The following is a 20,672-nucleotide window of genomic DNA, read 5'->3' as shown; positions in this document are numbered from 1 at the left end:
CCAAGCCTAAGTCACTTGCCTAAAGTCACAAAGTCTGTGGAGTAGCCTGAAAATGAGATCACTTCTCCTGAGTGACAGTCTAGTGGCTAAAAAAGCACCAGACCTTCCTCGTCCCCACATTATTATTATCTCAATACTGGAGTAATTCAGTGCAACTCTGTGACCTGTTGGGTGCACAGGAGGTCAGATTAGAGCCTTGCCGGCTTTAAACTCCATGAGTTATCATTATAGCACCTGGGGACCCAGCCTAGATCAGAGCCCCTTGTGCCAGGCGCTGCAGAGACACCGAATACAAGACAGTTCCTGTCCCCCAGAGCTCAACAGACAAAACCTCCACAAACATACAACAGAACTGAACTGAGCTGGGGGAGAGGCATTGTGCCGGACGCTGCAGAGACCCCCAGGAACTGAGATCCTGTTACTCCGGGCACTGCACAGACACTGTGGGGAAAAGCCCCCGCCCTGACACACTCACAGTCTAGACAGACAAACTTCCCCTAGACTTACAGTAGAACTGAACGGACAGTATCACCGACAAGGCTGTCAGCTGCCTCTCCATTGCTGCTTCGGGTTACCCCTCAGCGCACTGAGGCCAAGGGATGGTGCTTTTCCCCTGCTTCCAGGAGAGCAATGCAAAATCTGTCCCTCTTTTTTGGAGGGATCAGACACATTAATGAGCCCAGCCAATCAGGGACAAACCCCTAATCTCAGAAAAACAGAACCATGCCCCGGAGTAACCCTTTGCCTCTGGTGTCTTAGGGGAAAGCTGCCCTCTGCCGGGCACAGACACAATAGACAGGTGCAACTGTATTGACCTCAATCTCCTTCCTCTTCGTCAGAAATGCTGCCCCCTCCTGGCCAGAGACGTACACACTGAAGTGAATCCCGCTGTGGTTGTCACCGTTGGTACATTTCGTCTCTCTGCTCCATAGTTCCCTTGTTGCTGGGTTTAACAGTCTGACTTGCCTCCCCCTGGACAAAAGGGTGATCCCCAGAGCTGGACTTCATGGGAGTGGGCAGTGCCAGCTATGCACAAACACTCTGACGCTGTCTCAGCCTTGTGTTGTTGAGCCGTGTAATGGAAGGCGAAGCACTCTCAGAGATGCACTGTGTAAGAAGTAGGTGGTGGTGGTGATAGTTACCCTCTAGCTGGGGAGTTTTTGCACAGGCTGCCAGTGCTCCTGTGTCACTGTGTCCCCAAGGCACAGAAGTAGGTGGCTGCATCTCCCAGCTGTGATTCTCTGATGTGCAGGGAACTCAGCTTCTTCCCCTTGTCGAGCTCCGCGGTGAGGTTGGGCTCCTTGGTTTGTTTCCCATTGGACACCAGAACCAGCAGAGAGACAGGCTGGCCTCCTGGTAGCTGCCTGAACCACTGCAAGCTCCCGAAATTACTCGTCTTGTAGTGGCAAGAGATGCTGCCGTTCTGCCCTTCCCGAGTGACCGCAGACAGATTCTGGTGCACCTCGGCCTGGCAGCTCCCCCCTAGGGGCAGAAGAGAAAAGACACAACCCCTAGATGACAGGCCTCTGCCCCGTTCACACACTGACCGGATGCAAAGCCCAGGGGAGTTTCTCTTCTTTTCCGGGGTCTTTGCATCTGGTCCACCACTGCTATTTTCCTATATTGCTGTATTTCTAGATAACCATAATCTGGGGTTAGGGGTTGGGGTTAGGAGGTTAGCCCTAGATTATTGCTGGCTGCGAGATTCCCAGAGGCACAATAATAAGAGACAGCCCCTACCCCAAAGAGTTTACAAATTAAATAGCCAAGCAACAGATGGAAGGGGAAACTGAGGCACAGAAAGGGGAAGGAACTCCATCCGGCCAGAGCTGGGAATTGAACCCAGGAGTCCTGTAGCCCCATTCAATACAGAGAACGATGCCTGGCTAGCAAAGCAAAGGGAGAGTCAGGGAATTAGTCCTTGTCTCTTAAATCCACCAGCACCTTCAGCATCTGCTGTCGCGTCTCCTGCCCCCAGACCCAGACTTACAGGGAATGTTCACCAGCAGTAGCAGCAGGCGTGGAAACAGCTGCCAGGGTCTCCTCATTGTCCCTCAGCAAAGAAGCTGTATCGCCGGGTGTTCCCCGTTCAGTACAAAAGGTTCAGCCCCCTCACAGGTAGATTTACTTCTCCCTCTGGGGCAAATTTACCAGTTCCGCCTCCTGAACTAGGAGCCTCTTTGGTACCCACAGCCGACAGCTCTGGGTAGCCTAACACAGCTGGGAAATGAATCCCAGGGGGTCACTTTGTAGAACTGCTCTGAGCAAGTGGGTGCTGTGGGTGGGCGGAGCCTGGATTCCAGACACAGACGGGTTGTGGGGAAGAGCGGGGCCCCTTTCAGATTTGCATCCTTGCTGAGACTACACCGCTTTACAGCGCCATGTGAATGGCCCACAGGACTACAGACAGACCTGGCCACATTGCTTATTATAATGATGGCACAAACTGCTGAAGAGGATGAATCTTTTCCCTCCCTTGAAATGTAACCTGTGACAGGGGATGGGTCACTTGATGATTCTCTGTTCTGTTTATTCCCTCTGGGGCACCTGGCACTGGGCCCTGCCCGGAGACACTGGGCTAGATCGACCTTTGGTCTGACCCAGCATACGCCGTTCTTATGTTCTTAAATAGATTTCACTTGCCTAGATGAATAATCCGCAGGCAACTGATACACAAGGAAGTGATGTTTCCTGCTGTGTGGGAATGACCGCGATTTCTTGAAAACGATCTTATAGTTGAGTGTTTGGTTATTAGAATATGGAGGAAGGAAAAAATGTCTCTTTTAGTTCTCTGCAGTCTTCATGCTTCATTATTGAGCTCCCTCGCTTTCCTGACCCAGTATCTAAATAGCTAGCTAGATTTCCTGCTGCACGTCTGTCTATACAACCATTTAGCCACCCAGCCCCAGGGCCGCCCAGAGGATTCAGGGGTCCTGGGGTCTTCGGCCGCGGGGCGGCCCCCACTTCAGCGGTAATTCAGGGGCGGGGCATCCTTCCGTTCCGGGAGCCGCCGCCGAAGTGCCTAGAAGACCCGCTGCCGGGACCCCCTGCGCCAAATTACGGCCGAAGACCCGGCATTTCGGAGGCGGGTCCCGCTTCGGCAGTAATTCGGGGGCGGGGGGTTTAGGGGCCCCGAAAAACTCTAAGTGGGGGCCCCTGCGGGGCCCGGGGCCTGAGGCAAATTGCCCCACTTTTCCCCCCTCTGGGCGGCCCTGCCCAGCCCACTGCTTTGTTCGTCCCTCCCTCTTGCTGCACTATCTGTCTGTGCTGACACTCATCTCCGTGGCATGTGAGCGCTGAGAGTAAAATCATTTCCCACACAGGCCCGAGGGCTCTACAGGTCTTTGCACGCACGCACGTACCCACCACCCTGACAGGCTGCAGTGGGTTTTGTACTAGTATAAGTACACAGCTGAGGGCCCAGGCTGGCTGCTGGGGAAGCTGAGCGAGCTGCACCGCTGGGTGGTTTCCAAGGACCTGGTGAAGGAATCTCCCTGTTCCCAGCCACCTGTGATCCTTAATATCATGAACTGCGGGGAACCGCCTGGGACCTGCTGGTGTTGGTGAGAGTCAGGCTGTAGCATTCGCGTTTTAGTTACAGTCAAGAGTAAGTGTGAATTACAGGGTTAGGTTTATGGTGCAATGGGAATTAAGCGTCTAGCTTCCTTAGGCTTATTTGAAATCCCAGCCCATTGACCTAGGGGATTGAATAGCCAGATGTTGAGAATACAACACGTCCCCATAGTATCTTCTCTAATTACCAAATTTCAAACGCTCAGATACTGCTACTGCCTTAGAGGTGTGTAAATTTCACTTCTGTAAGGGCAGCTACAGCTGTGGAAAATTCATTAGAAACCGGCGGAGAGGAAGAGGGAGGGGTTTCGGGAAACGCAGTAGGCTCAGGTCAAATCTACCCAAAATGCAAATGTCTCTGCAACAGGAGCATTGACTTGACTACGGGAGAGCTGGTAACTGCAGCTTTACCCCACCACTCAAAACCGGGTATTTCTATTTCACCCCTATTTTAACTAGCGTATTTTATCCCCATTTCACCATAAATGAGTAATTTAACGGTATATTGTCCATGTGTAAAGGGATGTTTTCATTTGCATTTAATCTCAATTTGTATTTCAACAATAGGTCACTTCGTCTACATTTGTACTCACCTTTAACCCTTACTACAAATGATTCCCACACACACACCGATATAAATCATCTCCTAAACTAAGTAAAACGTATTTATAGCTTCCTAATTAAAGATCAGGCCTATATCTTATCCAAGCGTGATGTTTAAATCAGCTCTTTAAATAAACATACAGCTGTTATGGGGAGATGTATCTTTAAGCAGCGTCAGTACTCAAGTCTTTTTCGAGGCGCTGCACCCCTTTTTAATGCCTGTGACAGCCCCTGCAGCAGGGCTGGGAGGTTTTTGTACAGCTCTGCTGTGAGGCTCTGTCACTGTGCTCTCTGCAGGGCGCAGAGATACACCGCTGTATCTGCCAGCTCCAGGGCTGTGATGTTCAGAACTGTGGAGCTGTCATCAGTCTGGGAAGAAAACCTCTCCTGGGCGAAACCTGCAGTATCACTGAACGTGCTTCCTTTTGCGCCTCTCCGGAGGATGTACTGCAGGGCTCGGTTCGGATACTGACGGTACCAGTAGAGATAGACAGCCCCAGTGTAGCTGGTATCGTAGGAACAGCTGAATGTCACGGTGTCTCCTTCTGACCTGGACACCTCGGGTTCACTGGACCGGATCGAGTCACCCACCACCGCACCTACAACAAGACACTCACGTTCAAGGACAGCCAGGTGCATTGGCAAGTCTAGGCTGGGAATTTGAAAAGAGCCCAAGGGGTTTATCCGCCTAATTTCAAACAAATTAAAGTTAGCGCAAAAATTAAGTTTAAGGATAGCTGGGGCGTTCGGATCTGGGTCAGGGTTAGGATCAGAGTTCGGGTTCTGGGTAGGAGGGGAGTTGGGAGCAGAATTCCCTGACACGTTTTCCAAAAACCCAGAGCCCGGTTACCTAGTTGTCTAAAGACCCAAAGGCTGAGAATGAAACGCGTCTCCATGGTGTTTAGACAGCGGCGGCCGGACACGCTGAGAGGTCGCTGCGAGAAGAATTTAAGGGAGAGGTTAGTGCGAGACCGGCCTAGCAGAAGAGGGAGGGGTTTCGGAAATGCGCAACGGACACAGGAAACGGGCTGGGTTCTGCAACGGAAGCGCAGTTGAGAACGCTTGTGAGATGTTCCTTCCTCTGCACTTCCTGGAAGATCGATTTCTTTCTTATGTTCATGTTTATTGCGCTTCTTGTCGCTACTCGGTGAGAGGGAACCTAAGGACATTGTGGGAAGACTAAGTTCTGTGTGCTGGTTTTGTGGATGTGGATTTTGTGTGTGTGTCTGTCTCTGTGTTTGCATGTGTGTCTCTGCATGCTTCTGTGTGTTGTGCCTTTGTGTATCTATCCCATTTGCCCCATGCTGGTTTACTCCAGCTAGGGGAATCCAGCCCCAGTGGAAGTACAGCTGATTGATACTTGTGGTGGACCTGGCCCAGTTGACTCCATCTGCCCCACAGTGATTCACCTCATTGAAGTTCAGACCCACTTGTGGGTAAACTGACATTAGTCTGGGATAACACAATGGTGAATGAGGCCCAAAAGGCTTCAAAGGTGTCGGTTGTGTGGTTTATACCAGCCCCATCATCTGGTTTAATCATCTGTGTGGGCCTGGGCATACTACTCTGCAGTTGTGATTCTCATGAGAAAGCCCAGGGGGTGGGTTATTGTACAGGGCTCCCTATTAAACGCCTCACAGTGTGTTCCACGAGAGCACAGAAGTATGTCGCTGAGTCCATCAGTTCTAGATCCTTAATGGTTAAACTGAAGAATTTTGAGGATTTCCTGAATTCTGCAGAAAACCGTCTCCCAGCTCCATTCTTTTTAGCGTTACTCTCATCGATTCGGAAGAGGAAATCCATTGTCCCTGATCGTTGCTGTCTGTACCAAAATAAGTAATAATACTGGTTTCCAGTGGAGAAACTACACTCCAGTGTGACAGTCTGGCCCCCCAACTTTTCCAGCTGCCCTTGTGTTTGCGTGACACTGCCTTGTCCCTGGCTGAAACCTGCAGGGAAGGAAAGAGAAAAATTTCACCCTAATTAAGAATGTAAAACTATTGCACATCTACAGCCAGTCTCGTATGAGGAGAACAGAGGCCTTTTAGGACTCAGGGTCTCTCAGAAATGGAAAGGTTCTTAATGCGCATCTCGTACAAAGAGACCAACTCAGGCCCAGAAAACAGGATTGGTTTACCCCGCTTCTAGCAAGGGAGCAATGAAGTTAGGAATAGAACCCAGGAGTCCTGAGTCCTAATCGTCCATGTTCTAGCAAGGAGACTTTGATCCCCACTCAGAGCTCGGTATAGGACCCTGGAGTCCTGATGCTCAGTCTAACTGCTCTCAACCAGTAGACTCTATTCCTTTCTCTCCCAGAAGTGGTACTAGAAGCGAGAATTTCAGACGCCCTCTTTTAACTTGCTAAACTTCTGCTCTGGTCCCTGGAATATGAACAGAACCCAGGAATCCTGGCTTCCAGTTTCCCCCATTCAAATCCATTAGGTAACAGAAGCTCTAACTTTCGTTTTCCCTTTTAGCGGACACTTACTCAAAGATAGAAATGCTGTTGCTGTCCAAAGCAGGATTTCTGGAGCCTTCATGGATAAATATATTGTTTCCAGACCTTCAGGGGATCAATCTACCACAAAGATAGGTGAATACAGGAACCTGGATAGAATAGAATCTTATGGTGAAGTTTCTCTCACAGAATCAAACCAGAGAAATGAAATCTGTGGCAAGACCATTTCGTCCTCTCCTATAGACCCCAGTTGAAGGCTATTTCCCTCACCATGTAACACAGCTAATACCCTCCGCTAGCGTTTACCCTGCCCACGGTGGCTTTGGCTTGTTCCTGTCACGTGACACATTTCTGGCCTCCAGATCTCTTTAGCAGCTCAGTAGAAGCAACTTTGTTTCTCATCTTCGGAGAGTAGAGCTCAGCAAGAATCACAAGGTCGAGCAGGGTTTTACTTGTTTAAAAAGCTAACACCACCCTACCCCACCCGTCCCAGAAAGAAACTGTACATGGATCCCATTTCCACAGATCTGGTCAGAATCTCCCTGCTGACACCCCAGAGAAACATTGTGAGTGGGGATCTTTCTCCACAGTGAAGTAAAATTAAGCCCATTGACTCACGACCTGGGGACCTGGGCCATTGACTCCAATGGCAAGACCTCTGATTTATGCCAGTTGGGGTCGGGCCACTGAATCCAATGGAGCAACCTTGATTTACACCAGCTGATACTTTGCCTTGTTTATGCTACTGGAGTGAGGTCTGATTCCTACCTGCTGGGATCTGGCCCCAAAAGCAGACTGAGCTATTCATGGGAATTGCGGTGTGACAGTTACTGACATCTGGTTCATGAGGTTCTGGGTGTTTTGGGGGGGCGGGGATGGAGGGATGGTTCCTGGAAAAGGGTAACATTTCCACACAGTTAGTGCCCGTGTGGTTTGTTTCTCTTTATACTGATTTCTATCTGGGCAACTTTTGTCTCCGAGTCAAGAGAAAACTGAGCACTGGATTTTGTAAAAGCCCCTCTATTAACCCACCCGCAGTGGTAACCTAAGGCCCTGTTAGCTATAGCACAGAAATACGTCGCCGAATCGCTCAGTTCCAGCTCCTCAATTCTCAGACTCACGTATTTTTCCTGTTCCCTGAAGTCCAATGAGAACCGACTCCCATCCCCGTTGTGCTCGATCCTGGCAGACCTTTGGAAAAGGTACTTCGTCTGCCCTCTGTTGCCCTGATTGTACCAGTGTATGTCATAACACGCATCTTCAGTAGAGAAAGTACAGCCCAGTGTGACAGAGTCACTTTGTTCCCCGGTCAGCTGTCCTTGTCTTCGTGTGACACTGTTCTTCTCAGTACTTAGTCCTGCAAAAACAGTAGAATTGACTATAAAAATTAGCACAGCTGTGTCTGCTGTCCACTGTGGCTCTCAAAGGGCCGCTCTGCAATGTATAATTATTTCTCCCTCTGTCACGGTATTTTTTCTCAATCATTTTTAGAAAGCCTCAAGCGGAGATTTTCAAAGCTGCCCACGAAATGCAGATGTTTTAAAATTAATGGGATCTGGCTGTCCAAATCCAATAGACCCAATACAGAACGACATTTTTTCTTATATTAAACAGCATTCCCATAAATTTGTAATTTAAAATATTTAAATCTGTATACATTGATATAACATTTTCGTCACTTTTTAGTACAAAATTTGTCTGTTTTAACTCATCAAACCGCTATATGGCCTTTGGAAGCTGATTTAAGCTGATTTATTTTATAGCCCAATAGCTTTCTTTAGCGGGAATACAAGTATTGTGGATGAGGGGAACTGGTAGATCTATCAGGATATCTTGACTTTCGTAAATCTTTGGCTACTGTCTTGTGAGACCTTCTGGTTAACAAAGGAGAGCAATAGAGCGTAGATAGAGCTGCGGTAAGTGAGTAACTGGTTGGAAAACCCTTTCCAGAGAGTAGTTATCAGTGTTTGACAATCATACTGGAAGGCAGGGCAGGCTTTAGGCCAATTCCACCAATTCCCCCGAATCAGGCCCCACACCCAGTGGCAGTGTCGCCGGGGGGGGGGGGCAAGTGGCCAAGAATCTCTTCCCTGGCTAGAGGCTCCTTTTTAATTTTTACTCACCCTGCAGCGCTCTGGGTCTTCGGCAGCACTTCGGCGTCGAGTCCTTCAGTGTCCTTAAGGACCCGAAGAGAGTCAAGGATCCACCTCTGAAGACCAGGAGCTCCCCCTGGTGAGTACAAGCCCCACGTGTTTTATTATTGTTTTTTCCTTTTCAGTCATCCCTGCTGGGACCCCTTGAAACTGTTCGAATCGGGCGGCTCTTGCTAAAGCCGGCCCTGCTGAAAGGTCATAACAAGTGGGGTCCCTCAGGGATCAGTTCTGCATCTCCTTCTTTTCAATATCTTCATCAATGATTTAGATAATGGAATAGGTCAGTGCTCTTCACTATTTTTGAAGTCGGGTGCACTTTGGAAAAAAAAAACAACCCTTCAGTATGAGAGCCAATGTGTGGGATGCGCGTGAGGGCTGGGGATGAGAGATTTGGGTGCAGAGTGGCTCAGGGCTGGGGCAGCCGGTTGGGATGGGGTGGTGAGGGCTCTGGTTGGGGGTGCATGATTTGGGCTGTGGCCAGGGATTAAGAGTTTGGGTTGCAGGCAGGCTGCCCTGGGCCTGGAGCCGGAAGGCCCCCCGGCAGCCCTCTCCCTGCCAGCTGCAGATAGCTCCGGTGAAAGGGTCTCTCTCTTCCCCTGCTGGCAGGCAGCAGGGAGTTCCAGGGGAGAGGGGCCCTCTCTCCTAGAGGGAAGTTATGGAGCGGCACTGAGGGTAGACGGTAGCCACTGCTGGCTTGAGGGCCTTGCAAGGAAGAACAGTGACAAGAAAGCACACTTATAAATTTTGTGGATTCCACGAATCTGGGAGGGGTTGTGAGTGCTTTGGAGAATAAGATTCAAATTCACAATGATCTGGGCAAACTGGAGAAATGGTCAGAGGTAAATAGGGTGAAATTCAAAAAGGAGAAATGCGAAGTATTCCACTTAGGAAGGAACAATCAGTTGCACACATACAGACTTGGAAATGACTGCTTAGGAAGGATGTGGCAAATAAGGGATGCGGGGAGCACCCTTTTATGGACACCTCGTCACTCAGTTAGCTATAAAAGTCATTCTTAGTAGTGATATTCTACTTGCCTTACCGTTCAAGGGTTAAGAAGTCTCACTGAAATGCTTAGGTAAGAGGAAATGAGTCGGCACCTGGCCAAAGAAACCAATGGGAAGACTAGAAACTTTTATATTTGAAAAAAAAGTCCTCTCTGTGGTATGTTTGATTTGTTCTTTCCACTGGAGAGCCAGAGCCATCAGGAATACTGTAAGAAGCTTGGGCCAGGTATGAAAATTCCTCAGAATTCATACCTAGAATTACTCGTTTGGAAAGTAAGTAGGACTGGAAATGTTTAGTTAGACGTGATCAGGTTTATCTCCTTATTTTGGGCTTGTGGATTCCTCTGTACTAAACGGAGGTACTTTTGTTTTCTTTTGTAACCTTTAAGCTGGACCCCAGGGAAGCCATTCCTGGTGTTCAATCCTTTTCAGTTGCTCTTCTAATATCTAGCAACAGCCTGATTTTCCATATTTTCTTTCTTCAAAAAAAATAAAAATTATCTTTTTATGAACATGATCGGATTCCTGTGTCTTGGAAGGTAAAGAGGTCCCTGTACATGTTATTCAGTAAGCTGCTAAGAGGAACAAAGGTTTCCAGGTTCAGCTGGGGGCAACAGCTGATTTCATTTTCTCTTTTCTTTGCTGGCTCTTCCCCGAAGGAGGGTTGAAAGAGCTTGAGGTTACCCCACAGGAAGGAATTCCCAACTGCTCCTTCCTGGGCTCTCAGGGAGGGTTGCATTTGGGTGGTGGTGGCAACGATTGGACCCAAGGCCAGAGGATCTGTAACCTTGGGAGTTTAATACAAGCCTGGAGTGGTAAGTGTTTTTAAGGTATTTGTGGGCCCCCACCTTCTGCACTCAAAGTCCCAGAGTGGGGAATCAGCCTTGACAAAGGAGTACTGCAGAAAGGGACCTGTGGGTCGTAATGGATCACAGGCTAAAGCTATGAGTCAACAGTGCAATACTGTTGGGAAAAAAAACACACACACATCAGTGTGGGATGTATTAGTAGGAGTGTTGTAAGCAAGACAGGAGAATTAATTATTCCACTGTACTGCAAGGCCTCAGCTGGAGTGCCGTGTCCAGTGTTGGGCACCATACTTCAGGAAGGATGTGAACAATTTGAAGAAAGTCCAGGGAAGAGCAACAAAAAAGATTAAAGGGCTAGAAAAACATGACCTATGAGGCAAGATTGAAAAATATTGGGTTTGTTTAGTCAAGAGAAGAGAAGACCATGGGGAGACATGATAACAGTTTTCAAATACTAGAAAGGTTGCTGTACGCAGGAAGGTGAAAAATTGTTCCTATTATCTTCCGAGGATAGAACAAGAAAGCAACTGGCTTAAATTGCAGTAAGATTTCAGTTTAGGTTGAACATTAAGAAAAAACTCCCTGTCAGGGTCGTTAAGCACTGACATAAATTGCCTGGGGAGGTTGTGGAATCTCCCTCTTTGGAGGTTTTTAAGGGAGGTTCACAAACAACGGTCAGGGATGGTCTAGAAGATAATACAGTGCCTCCCAGCCCTACAGTTCTATGATTCTATAGGAGCGTCATTTTAGTGGAGATGCTTTAAGTTAATCACGCCAAAATCGCTGTTTTTAGTGATCATCTCCTCAAGAGAGCTACTGGGCAGCCTCCAGCGCTGTAGGGAAGGTGTGTTTTGGTGCAGGTCTCCTGTGTGGCTAGCCAGAAAAGGTGTAGTTGGTGTGATAAGAACAGCGGAAGTTCACGGAGTCTCCTTTTATTCCAGACACTTGGGGTTCTTTGGACTCAGTCCAGTCACCCAGAGCAGCACCTGCAACAAGACCGTCACATTCCAGGACGTCATCTCCGCTGGGCTTGGCCCATGGACGCAGCTCACAAAGGACTCTTTAAAAGATTCGGGTGCACAACAAGACTTGAATCAGGGTGATGGTGAGGGTTATATGCAGGATCAATGTGAGGGTTTGGCTTAGGGCTAACATTCGGGTTTGGGGTTAGAGTTGGGGTTAATGTTCCATGGAATTTAGGAGTCTTAAACTGTCTCAAATGTCTTCGAAAATCCCGTGTAATTACCTAGAGGAGTAAATACCCGACGGGTGAGAAGAAAACACGTCTCGATGGCTTCCCCTAGACGGGACCCGGTCTGATACCCTCCCCCACTCCTTCTGCGAAGAGGAATCTAAATTTCATGGAAAGATTTCCAATGATAAAATATATTCATATTTCCCGCCAGTAGGTAGCACTGCTCGCCTATTGATTTTCCACAACTTGCAAAGAGTCCCAGACTGTACTCATGTTTTTAAACTCATACAAGTTCTCTAACTAATCACACGCAAGTATAATTTTATTTGATGTTCGGATAGAGATTTGACTCTAGTAAATTGGAAACCGGTAGCTGAACCACGCTTTACCCAACCACAAATAAGATACTTTTTATTGCCGTAGTGTTATCCCACATATGTCAGTAAACTGAGGTTTTCACAATTAGGATTTCTCATAAACTGGCCCCAGTTTATAATGAGAAAAGTATTTCTACGATGTTTTCTGATGACAAAGCCCATGCACTGTTTTAATGGATCTGTTTGAATGAGGATTTGAGGTTTGGGAGGAGTAACTTGTAACCAACATTCACCAGTATGTTTTCAAAAGCGCTTTCACGTCCCGTGCAGGATGCTGATTCCCGCCTCGGTGTGCTTAAAGTCTGTCTGCAGCAAGGAGAGGAGGGATTTTGTACAGCTCTGCTCCGTGGCTCTGCCACTGTGCCCGTTGCAGGGCGCAGTAATACACCGCTGTGTCTGCCAGCTCCAGGGCTGTGATGTTCAGAACTGTGGAGCTGTCACCAGCCTGGGAAGAAAACCTCTCCTGGGCGAAACCTGCAGTATCGCTGAGATCTCTGTAGGACTTCGCTCCTCTCCGGAGAATGTACTGCGGGGCTTGGTGCTGATACTGACGGTACCAGAACAGATAGATATCACTAGAGCTGGTATCATAGGAACAACTGAGCGACACAATGTTTCCTTCTGATTTAGAAACTTCAGGCTCCCTGGACTGGACCGAGTCACCCAGAGCAGGACCTGCAGAAAGATAATCAGATCCAGAGGCAACATTTCAACTACACTTGACCCATAGAACTGGCTCTGGGTGCATTGCAATGTAAGGTTTGGAATTTCAAACAGAACTAAGGGGTTTAGGTACTTTGCACCAGAAGTTTTAAAAGTAATAGAGTAGGTTAGAGTTACGTGAAAGTTAGAGAAATTGTTTGGGGATAGGTTTAGGTTCCGGTAGATGTGCATATGAATTTGTTAGGCGCCTTTGAAAATGAGCCCTTTTACCTAGGTGATTGAATATCCAAATAGAGAGAATCAAACCCTTGTTCATGATGTCTCCCATAGCGACCGAGTTTGACTCTTTCAGATGTTGCTGGGAAGAGGCTTGTAAACTTCTGGTCTCTGAAAGCAGCTACAAGTGGGCCAGGTTCATCAGAAACAAGCTTAAAGGAAGAGGGTGGAGTTTGGGAAGCAGACCTGACCCGCTGGCTCCCCGTTACTCCGCAGTTGACATCGTGCGAAGACTGATGAAGAAGGATTGATTTGTGGGTAAGGATCTGGTCTGGGACTCAGAATACCTGGCTTCTGTTCTCAGTTTTGCAACAGACTCCCGGTGTGACTCAGTGCAAAGCAATGAACTCCTTTGTGCCTCGGTTCCTCTATCTGTAAACTCGACCTCTTACTATTCCCTTACCTCGGGTGGAGATTGGCAGGATAAGTATCTTGAGCTGCTTAGGTATTAAGGTAGGAGAGATTTCAGTACATACCCAGAGCCGTTAAGAATGACAAATAGGATTTTCGAACGAGAAATTTATTGAGTTAAATATCGGATTCAGGTAATGTCCTTTGAAATTCCCATTCAATGTTCCTGGGGTATTTTTTCTGCATTTTTGTTTCCCCACCGCAGAAAGCTAAAATAAAGAAAACGTGGAAGGTGTCAAATGGCCAAACAAACATAATTTTCACCATCAGATGTCGCTGCATTCACGTTATTTTTCCACACTATACACAGAGAGCATTTGATATGTAGCGCTTCTATAAAAATAAGTCAAGGTAATAACACTTTCCAAACAAGCCAGCTAAAAATCCAAGTTTTCAATTAGATTTTTTATTACACCTTGAGGGAGTTTGAAACCAGAGATTTACCTCATCACAGTTATCATTAAAGGGTATTTTGAGGGTATATTGTCCATATATTTAATTTTAGTTTATGTATTTTACCCTAATTTTTCCAAAAATGAATTTAACAGTAGTTTCAACCTACATTTTTTTCAGCCATTCTTGTTAGCCATGTTTCAGTTACAATCTCTCTTGCTTTTTTTTTTATTATTATTATTTTACGCCCACCGCGGTATCTGGCCCATTAAGACATGAGAAAAGATGCCCAAAATTCTTCCTGATATAAGTTCTTTCCCTTTATATTCTCCAAAGCAAAGGCTGTGTTTTAATGTTGCTATTTCGAATAAGCACTTAATTTGGCGGAGGATAGAGCGTGGACTAACTAAACCGACAGCTCCATAATCACCCACAAATGTTTGTACTGAATGGGGTTTAAAACATTCAAATGTGCTGCTTGTGGTTTTTAATTTCTGCAACCTCCGCTGCAGCAAGGCGAGGCGAGTTTTTGTGCAGGTCTCCGGTGTGGCTTTGTCACTGCAGGGTGCAGTAATACACCACTGAGTCTGCCAGCTGCAGGGCTGTGATGACCAGAACTGCGGAACTGTTATTGGCCTGAGAAGAAAACCTCTCCTGGGCGAAACCTGAGATATCACACAATGTGAATCCCCTTGCTCCACTGCGGAGAACGTACTGCAGGGCTTGGTTTGGATAACGGCGGTGCCAGTACAGACAGACGCGGGTATCGCTGGTATTGTAAGAACAGCTGAGAGTCACAGAGGAGTTTCCTTCCATTCGGGACACGTAGAGTTCCCTAGGCTGGACCCAGTCTCCTAGCACTGACAATCACATCCGAGGGCATCACCTCAGCTGTACTTGGCACATGTAAATGACTCCAAGTGCATTGCACTTTAAGGCTGGGGATTGCAAAGAAGTCGAAGAGATTTGGTTGCCTCACTCCAAAGGAAACGAAGTTGGCATTAAGGTTAATTTTAGGATTAGGGTAAAATTAACTCCAAATATTGGGGTTAGGGTTAGAGTTGGGGTGTGGCGGTGGGTGCTGGGCAGGGCTAGGGTTAGATTTACAAAGTATTGGGAGCTGGTCACCTAAATCTCTTGGGCTCCTTTAAACATCTCAACCTGTTTACCTAGCAGATTGAACATCCAAATTCTGAAAATGGAAGAGTTTTCAATGATTTATTTTAAAGCAGCCAGGTTTGATTTTCCCCAGACGTTGCTGCGAACAGAATCTGCAGTTACAACTGGGGAACAAAGATCAGAAACCAGGCTGGGGGAAGAGGGAGGAGTTTGGGTGGGGAAGTGTTGATAGACCCAAGCAATAGACCGGGTTCAGCTTACTCTGCTGCGGACGTTAGTGGCGGTAAGAGGGAGGGAAGAAAGCTGATCTCAGTTTCCCATTTCTGCCACAAATTCCCTTAGCAAATAGGGTAATTGACTTGAGTCTCTCTGTGCCTTAGTTCCCCCTCTGTACAGAGGAGTGATAACATTTCTCTCCCTGACCATGGGGATTGTGGGGTAAATCCTTTTCAGTCACTCGGATATTAAAGTGACGAGGATCATGTAGTATTGACCAGTAATATAGACCAGGATGTAGTCGGGCTCCTAACACTCCTCCTAACTCTCTCCATCTCTCATGAAATCCCAGGAGAGATTCCCGGGAAGAATTGTGTAAAATTATTAGTGTGTTTCTTCAACAGCCTTTATTGTCAGTCCGGCTGCAATGGGAGAACATTCAAATTCCGTAGAACAGTGAAAGGGTTTCAACCGGCAACAAGTATTTATTCTATTCACCAGCCGATGGCGCTGCTTTGACATTAGTTCACCACACCACACTCATAGAAAGCACCGTTTTTATCGTGTGGGAACAGTACTTAAAAAAATAAAGTAATACAAAGGAATGCCAGTAACCAGGGCCGGGCCCGATTCGTGGTGCATGTTGTCTCCGGGCTGCACTTCGGATTTCCGCGCTCCGGCGGTGATAGCGGGGCCCGGTGGTACAGGGGCCGCGAGGTTGCGGGGCTTCGGCCTGGAGACCAGGGCTGTGGGGTTGCGGGACTTTGGCCGCGGTAGCGGGGCGACAGGACTTGCCGCACTCCTCCGGGAGAGCGGGACCTCGAGGTTGCGGGGATCCAGCCGGGGTAGCGGGACCGCGGGGTTGCAGGGCTCTGGCGGGGGTAGCGGGACTGCGGAGCTCCGACAGGGGGAGCCACAAGGCAAAAGCTGACATTAACATTGTTTCAATCTGTGTGTCACTTGACATGGTGTATACATTGTCACCACAGAAGGGAAGGGCTCTGCATAGACGGGAAATTGCCCGGGCATCAGTAGAAAATGTTAAGTAAAATTTGCTTTAAAAATTAAACCTGGAGCTTTGTCATCTTGTGTCATCATTTCTATTTCTTAGCTTTCAGCTATTTCAGTGAACTCTAAAGCTTTCAAACTGACTGTTTCCTATCTAGTATCAGAGGGGTAGCTGTGTTAGTCTGGATCTGTAAAAGCAGCAAAGAGTCCTCTGGCACCTTATAGACTAACAGACGTATTGGAGCATGAGCTTTCGTGGGTGAATATCCACTTCGTCAGATACATGCATCTGAGGAAGTGGGTATTCATCCACGAAAGCTCATGCTCCAAAACCTCTGTTAGTCTATAAGGTGCCACATGACTCTTTGCTGTTTCCTATCTCACATTGTATCTCTCTAATCTCCTTCATAACCATTATTGACTTTTTTCCATTTTAATACTATCCCATAGTATCAGAGACAGTGAGAAAAATAGCAAATAAAGGTACATGACGATCTTTCCTGTCTCTATAGAGAATGACAACTATACATGCATCTGTCTCACATAGAGAGATATGATGTATTCCCTCCAGCCACAGCCGGCTTTAGGAAGTGCGGGGCCCAATTCGAACAGTTTTGAGGGCCCCCTGACAGGGATGACTAAAAGAAAATGTAAAAAAACATGTGAGGCTTGTACTCACTGGACAGTGCTCAGAGTCTTGGGCAGCACTTCAGCGAGGAATCCTTCACTCGCTCTAGGTCCTTCGTTGCACTGAAGGACCAGCAGCCTGAAGAGCCAGAGCAAGCGAAGGACCCACCACGGAAGTGCCTCTGAAGACCCAGAGCGCCGCCAGGTGAGTCAAAATTAAAAAAGTGCCTGTAGGCGGGAAGGGATTCTCACTGGGCCCGATTCGGGAGAATTGGTGGAATAGGCCTAAAGCGGGCCCTGCCAGTAACCAGACCAATCAGCCCATCATATGATTTTTTCTTCCTTTTGAATACTCACTTCACTTTGGTAGCGTGGTACACCATAGCGTTATCCCAACACAAGCAGCCCAACATATGAGAAAACAACGGGGAATCCTGTAGCATTTTAAAGGTTATCAGATTAATTTGGGCATAAATTTTCATTGTTTTTGTGCATACAGATTACCTCTGATACTTGCCAACATACCCATTTTCACATCATTTTAAAAATATTTCACCCACATTTTCCCACAAATGGGATTTTAAACAGTATTTTTTTCATATTTTACTCATTCATTTTCACCCTGATTGTACCAGAAATAAGGATTTCAATTTTATTTGTTATCTGGATTTTTATTCTCCTATTTGTACACCACAGTTTAGTACAAATTAGCTTTTTCCTTGTCCCACACTACACACGTAGAGCCCTTTATATTCTCCAAGCCTGACAGCTGAATGTATCTCTTTAAATACTTAACTCTTGGAAGGAGCTAGAACAAATAAATTGACGTCCCCTAGTCATCCGAAAATATATGGTATTCTGTATATAGCAGAAGGAGTCCCCTCCAGAGATCTGCAAGCAGCATTAATCTCTGAAAATTTAGTGCACCAGGGAAGGGAGGGTTTTTGTACGTCTGTCCTATGTGGCTCTGTCACTGTGTCACACCCAGAGCGCAGTAATACACCGCTGTGTCCGCCAGCTCCAGGGCTCTGATGCTCAGAGCTGTGGAGCTGTCAGTAGCCTGGGAAGAAAACCTCTCCTTGGCGAAATCTGCGGTATTACTCTCATCTCTGGCTTGCTTCACTCCTCTAAAGAGAATGTACTGCGGGGCTTGGTTGGGAAACTGACGGTACCAGAAGAGATAGACGTAGCCGGTAGAGCTGGTATCATAGGAACAAGTGAGGGTCACAGCGTCCCCTTCTCTTCCAGAAAGGTGGGGTTCCCTGGACTGGACCGAGTCCCCCAGCGCAGCACCTGCAACAAAACAATGAAATTTAAGGGCATCATTTCACCTGTACCTGGCCCGCAGAGGCTCATTGCGGTGAGAGACTGGCAATTTCAAAAAATCTTAAGGGATTCATGTTCCCGATGGCGTTTAAAATAAGGTTAGGCCAGGGTAAAGGCGTTGCCGTTCGGTTTATGGCTAGGTTGAGGGTGTAAGGGTGAAGTGGAGAGTTCCGTTCCAGATAAGGTTAAATGGTAAGTAGGATTTTCAAGTTCCTTCGGCTATCAGAAACCCCAGCTTGTTTACCTAGGCGATTAAATAGCCAAATGCTGAATACATAATAAGTCTCCATGATTTTTTCCTATTGTGATTAAGTGAGAAGCTGCAGATACCGCTGCCAAGAGGAATCTACACTTCATGGCTCTTCAGTGAAGGCTCTCGTGAAGGCGGGAGGGGTTTAGGGAAACTGAACAGACACAGGAAACGTGGTGAGTTGTGTTCAGTCTGCAGGTGACGAGGTGGTGACACTGAGGGGAGAAGAGTGAGCTGGTGGCTAAGGCTCTGGGCTGAGATACAGGAACCCTGGCTTCGATTCCCTCCCTGCTTTGCTACAGACCCACTCTGTGACCTCGGGCAAGACAGTTAATATCTTTCTGTGGCTCCCTTTCCCTACCTCTACAAGACAGGTATAGGACCATCTTTCCCTCACGACTGCATCGTGAGGCTAGATAATTTGAGGCACTCTGATATCATTCAGAAGAAGCCCATGCAAGTAAGTAGATTTTTTTAAAATTAAGTCTGAAATGTTCAGAGAAATTAAGAGTTGGGTGCCTAATTCACCTGGTTTCCGTTGAACTTCCCCGTCGCATTTTAAAACAATTATTGGAATGTCCCCCCCCCTCGCTGTGTGTCTGTGTGTCCCCGTGTCCCCTCCTGGTTAAAATACTTTTGCCAAATAGTTTTCGATTATCAAACCTTTGTTTACCCCAACATACATACAAAGCATTGCTTTAATCTAGGTTATTATTTAAAAGTAATGCAAGGAAACAATAGTACTCTAACAAACCACGCTAATATACAAGTTTTCTTGTAAGTTACCTAGAGAAACCTAAGGCTGACAGAAGATGGGTGGGGATGGTGTCCCTAGAGCCTGTTGGTCAGAAGTTGGAACTGGTCAACAGGGAATGGATCACTGGATGATTACCTGTTCTGTTCATTCCCTCTGGAGCTCCTCCATTGGCCGCTGTCGGATACTGGGCTAGATGAACCACTGGTATGACCTAGTCTGGCCCTTCTTATGTTTGCACAGGAATTTGCTTTTGGGAGGAATCGGAAGATATCCCTTGACACCACCAAAATTACTACAGATGATGAGTTTCTTCACAGTATAACAAAGCTGCCAAAGGCCCCTGCTTCTAAATCCATTTACAGAAAGGAGAGAGGGTTTTTGCACAGATCTGCTGTGTGGCTCTGTCACTGTGCCCTCTGCAGGGCGCAGAGATACACCGCTGTGTCTGTCGGCTCCAGGACTGTGATGTTCAGAACTGTGGAGCTGTCATCGGCCTGGGCAGAAAACCTCTCCTGGGCGAAATCTGCAGTATGATCGTATGTGTTCCCCTTGGCGCCTCTCTGCAGAATGTACTGCGGGGCTTGGTTGGGATACTGGCGGTACCAGTAGAGAGAGAGGGAACTGGAATAGCTGGTAGTGTAGGCGCAATTGAGAGTCACAGAGCCTCTTTCTACTCCGGACATTTGGGAGTCCTTAGACTGGACCGAGTCACCCAGCACCGCACCTGCAACACAAGGATTAACCTAATGGCATCAATTCAATTGCACGTGGCCCAGGGAAAGAGTTTCGGGTGCTGCACTTCAGGCGGGCACTTCAAACGCGCTCAAGGGATTTCGGCGCCCGACCCCAAGTGAATTGAGGATAAGGTGAGGGGTAGAGTTGAGGGTTAGGGTAGAGGTTTGGGTTAGGAAAAGTTTTAGAATTAGAGATGAGTGAGAGTTGGGCGCCTGGTTTCCTTAGGATGCTCTGAAGAGCCCTAGACACCTTACCTACGTGAATAAACAGCCAAATGCTGATAATGAAACTCGCCTCCATGGTTTGTCCTCTAGCGACCGAATCTGAGGTTCTCAGCTGTTGCTGCTCACAGGAAAATTAACTTCACGCCTCTGAAAGCAGCTGCAGGCGGGGAAGGTTCATCAGAAACCAGCCCAAGGGACGAGGGAGGGGTTTGGGATTTGGAACAAGCTGGGTTCAGGCTGGTCTGTAGCTGACAGCGGACTAGTGAGGGTTTGTGGTTAGAATGCTGTTTAAAGCCCTGGTTTCTTGTTGCACTACAGACTCTCTGCATGACAATGGACAAGTCTCTTAATAGTTCTGTGCTTCTTTTCCCCTGTATGATGATCGTCATGTTTTTCTAGCCCATTTTGGCATTGTGAGTATAACTGTCTGGAGTGTCTCCAATTCTGTTGTAATTGAGGGTGACATTAGCACACACAGATCGAGTAGAAATT

General features: G+C 47.4%; 4 gene segments (V, D, J or C); all 4 read right to left on the bottom strand.

Moving 5' to 3' along the window:
- Positions 1–1,186: 1,186 nt before the first annotated feature.
- On the bottom strand, positions 1,187–2,363 carry LOC127031663 (T cell receptor alpha variable 27-like). The segment is given in 2 exon segments: positions 1,187–1,482; positions 1,991–2,363. Coding segments are annotated over 2 exon segments (354 nt in total).
- Positions 2,364–4,208: 1,845 nt separating this feature from the next.
- On the bottom strand, positions 4,209–6,891 carry LOC127031396 (T cell receptor alpha variable 38-1-like). The segment is given in 4 exon segments: positions 4,209–4,775; positions 5,027–5,111; positions 5,815–5,998; positions 6,665–6,891. Coding segments are annotated over 3 exon segments (570 nt in total).
- Positions 6,892–12,470: 5,579 nt separating this feature from the next.
- On the bottom strand, positions 12,471–13,195 carry LOC127031662 (T cell receptor alpha variable 38-1-like). The segment is given in 2 exon segments: positions 12,471–12,850; positions 13,109–13,195. Coding segments are annotated over 2 exon segments (438 nt in total).
- A 4,625-nt stretch (positions 13,196–17,820) lies between these two features.
- Positions 17,821–20,414, bottom strand: LOC127031418 (immunoglobulin lambda variable 1-47-like). The segment is given in 2 exon segments: positions 17,821–18,181; positions 20,211–20,414. Coding segments are annotated over 2 exon segments (369 nt in total).
- Positions 20,415–20,672: the final 258 nt, after the last annotated feature.

Source organism: Gopherus flavomarginatus, chromosome 11, assembly GCF_025201925.1.
Source record: "Gopherus flavomarginatus isolate rGopFla2 chromosome 11, rGopFla2.mat.asm, whole genome shotgun sequence".
NCBI lineage: Eukaryota > Metazoa > Chordata > Testudines > Testudinidae > Gopherus > Gopherus flavomarginatus.
Note: the sequence above shows the minus strand (reverse complement) of the source record. Positions and strands in the feature narration are given on the sequence as shown.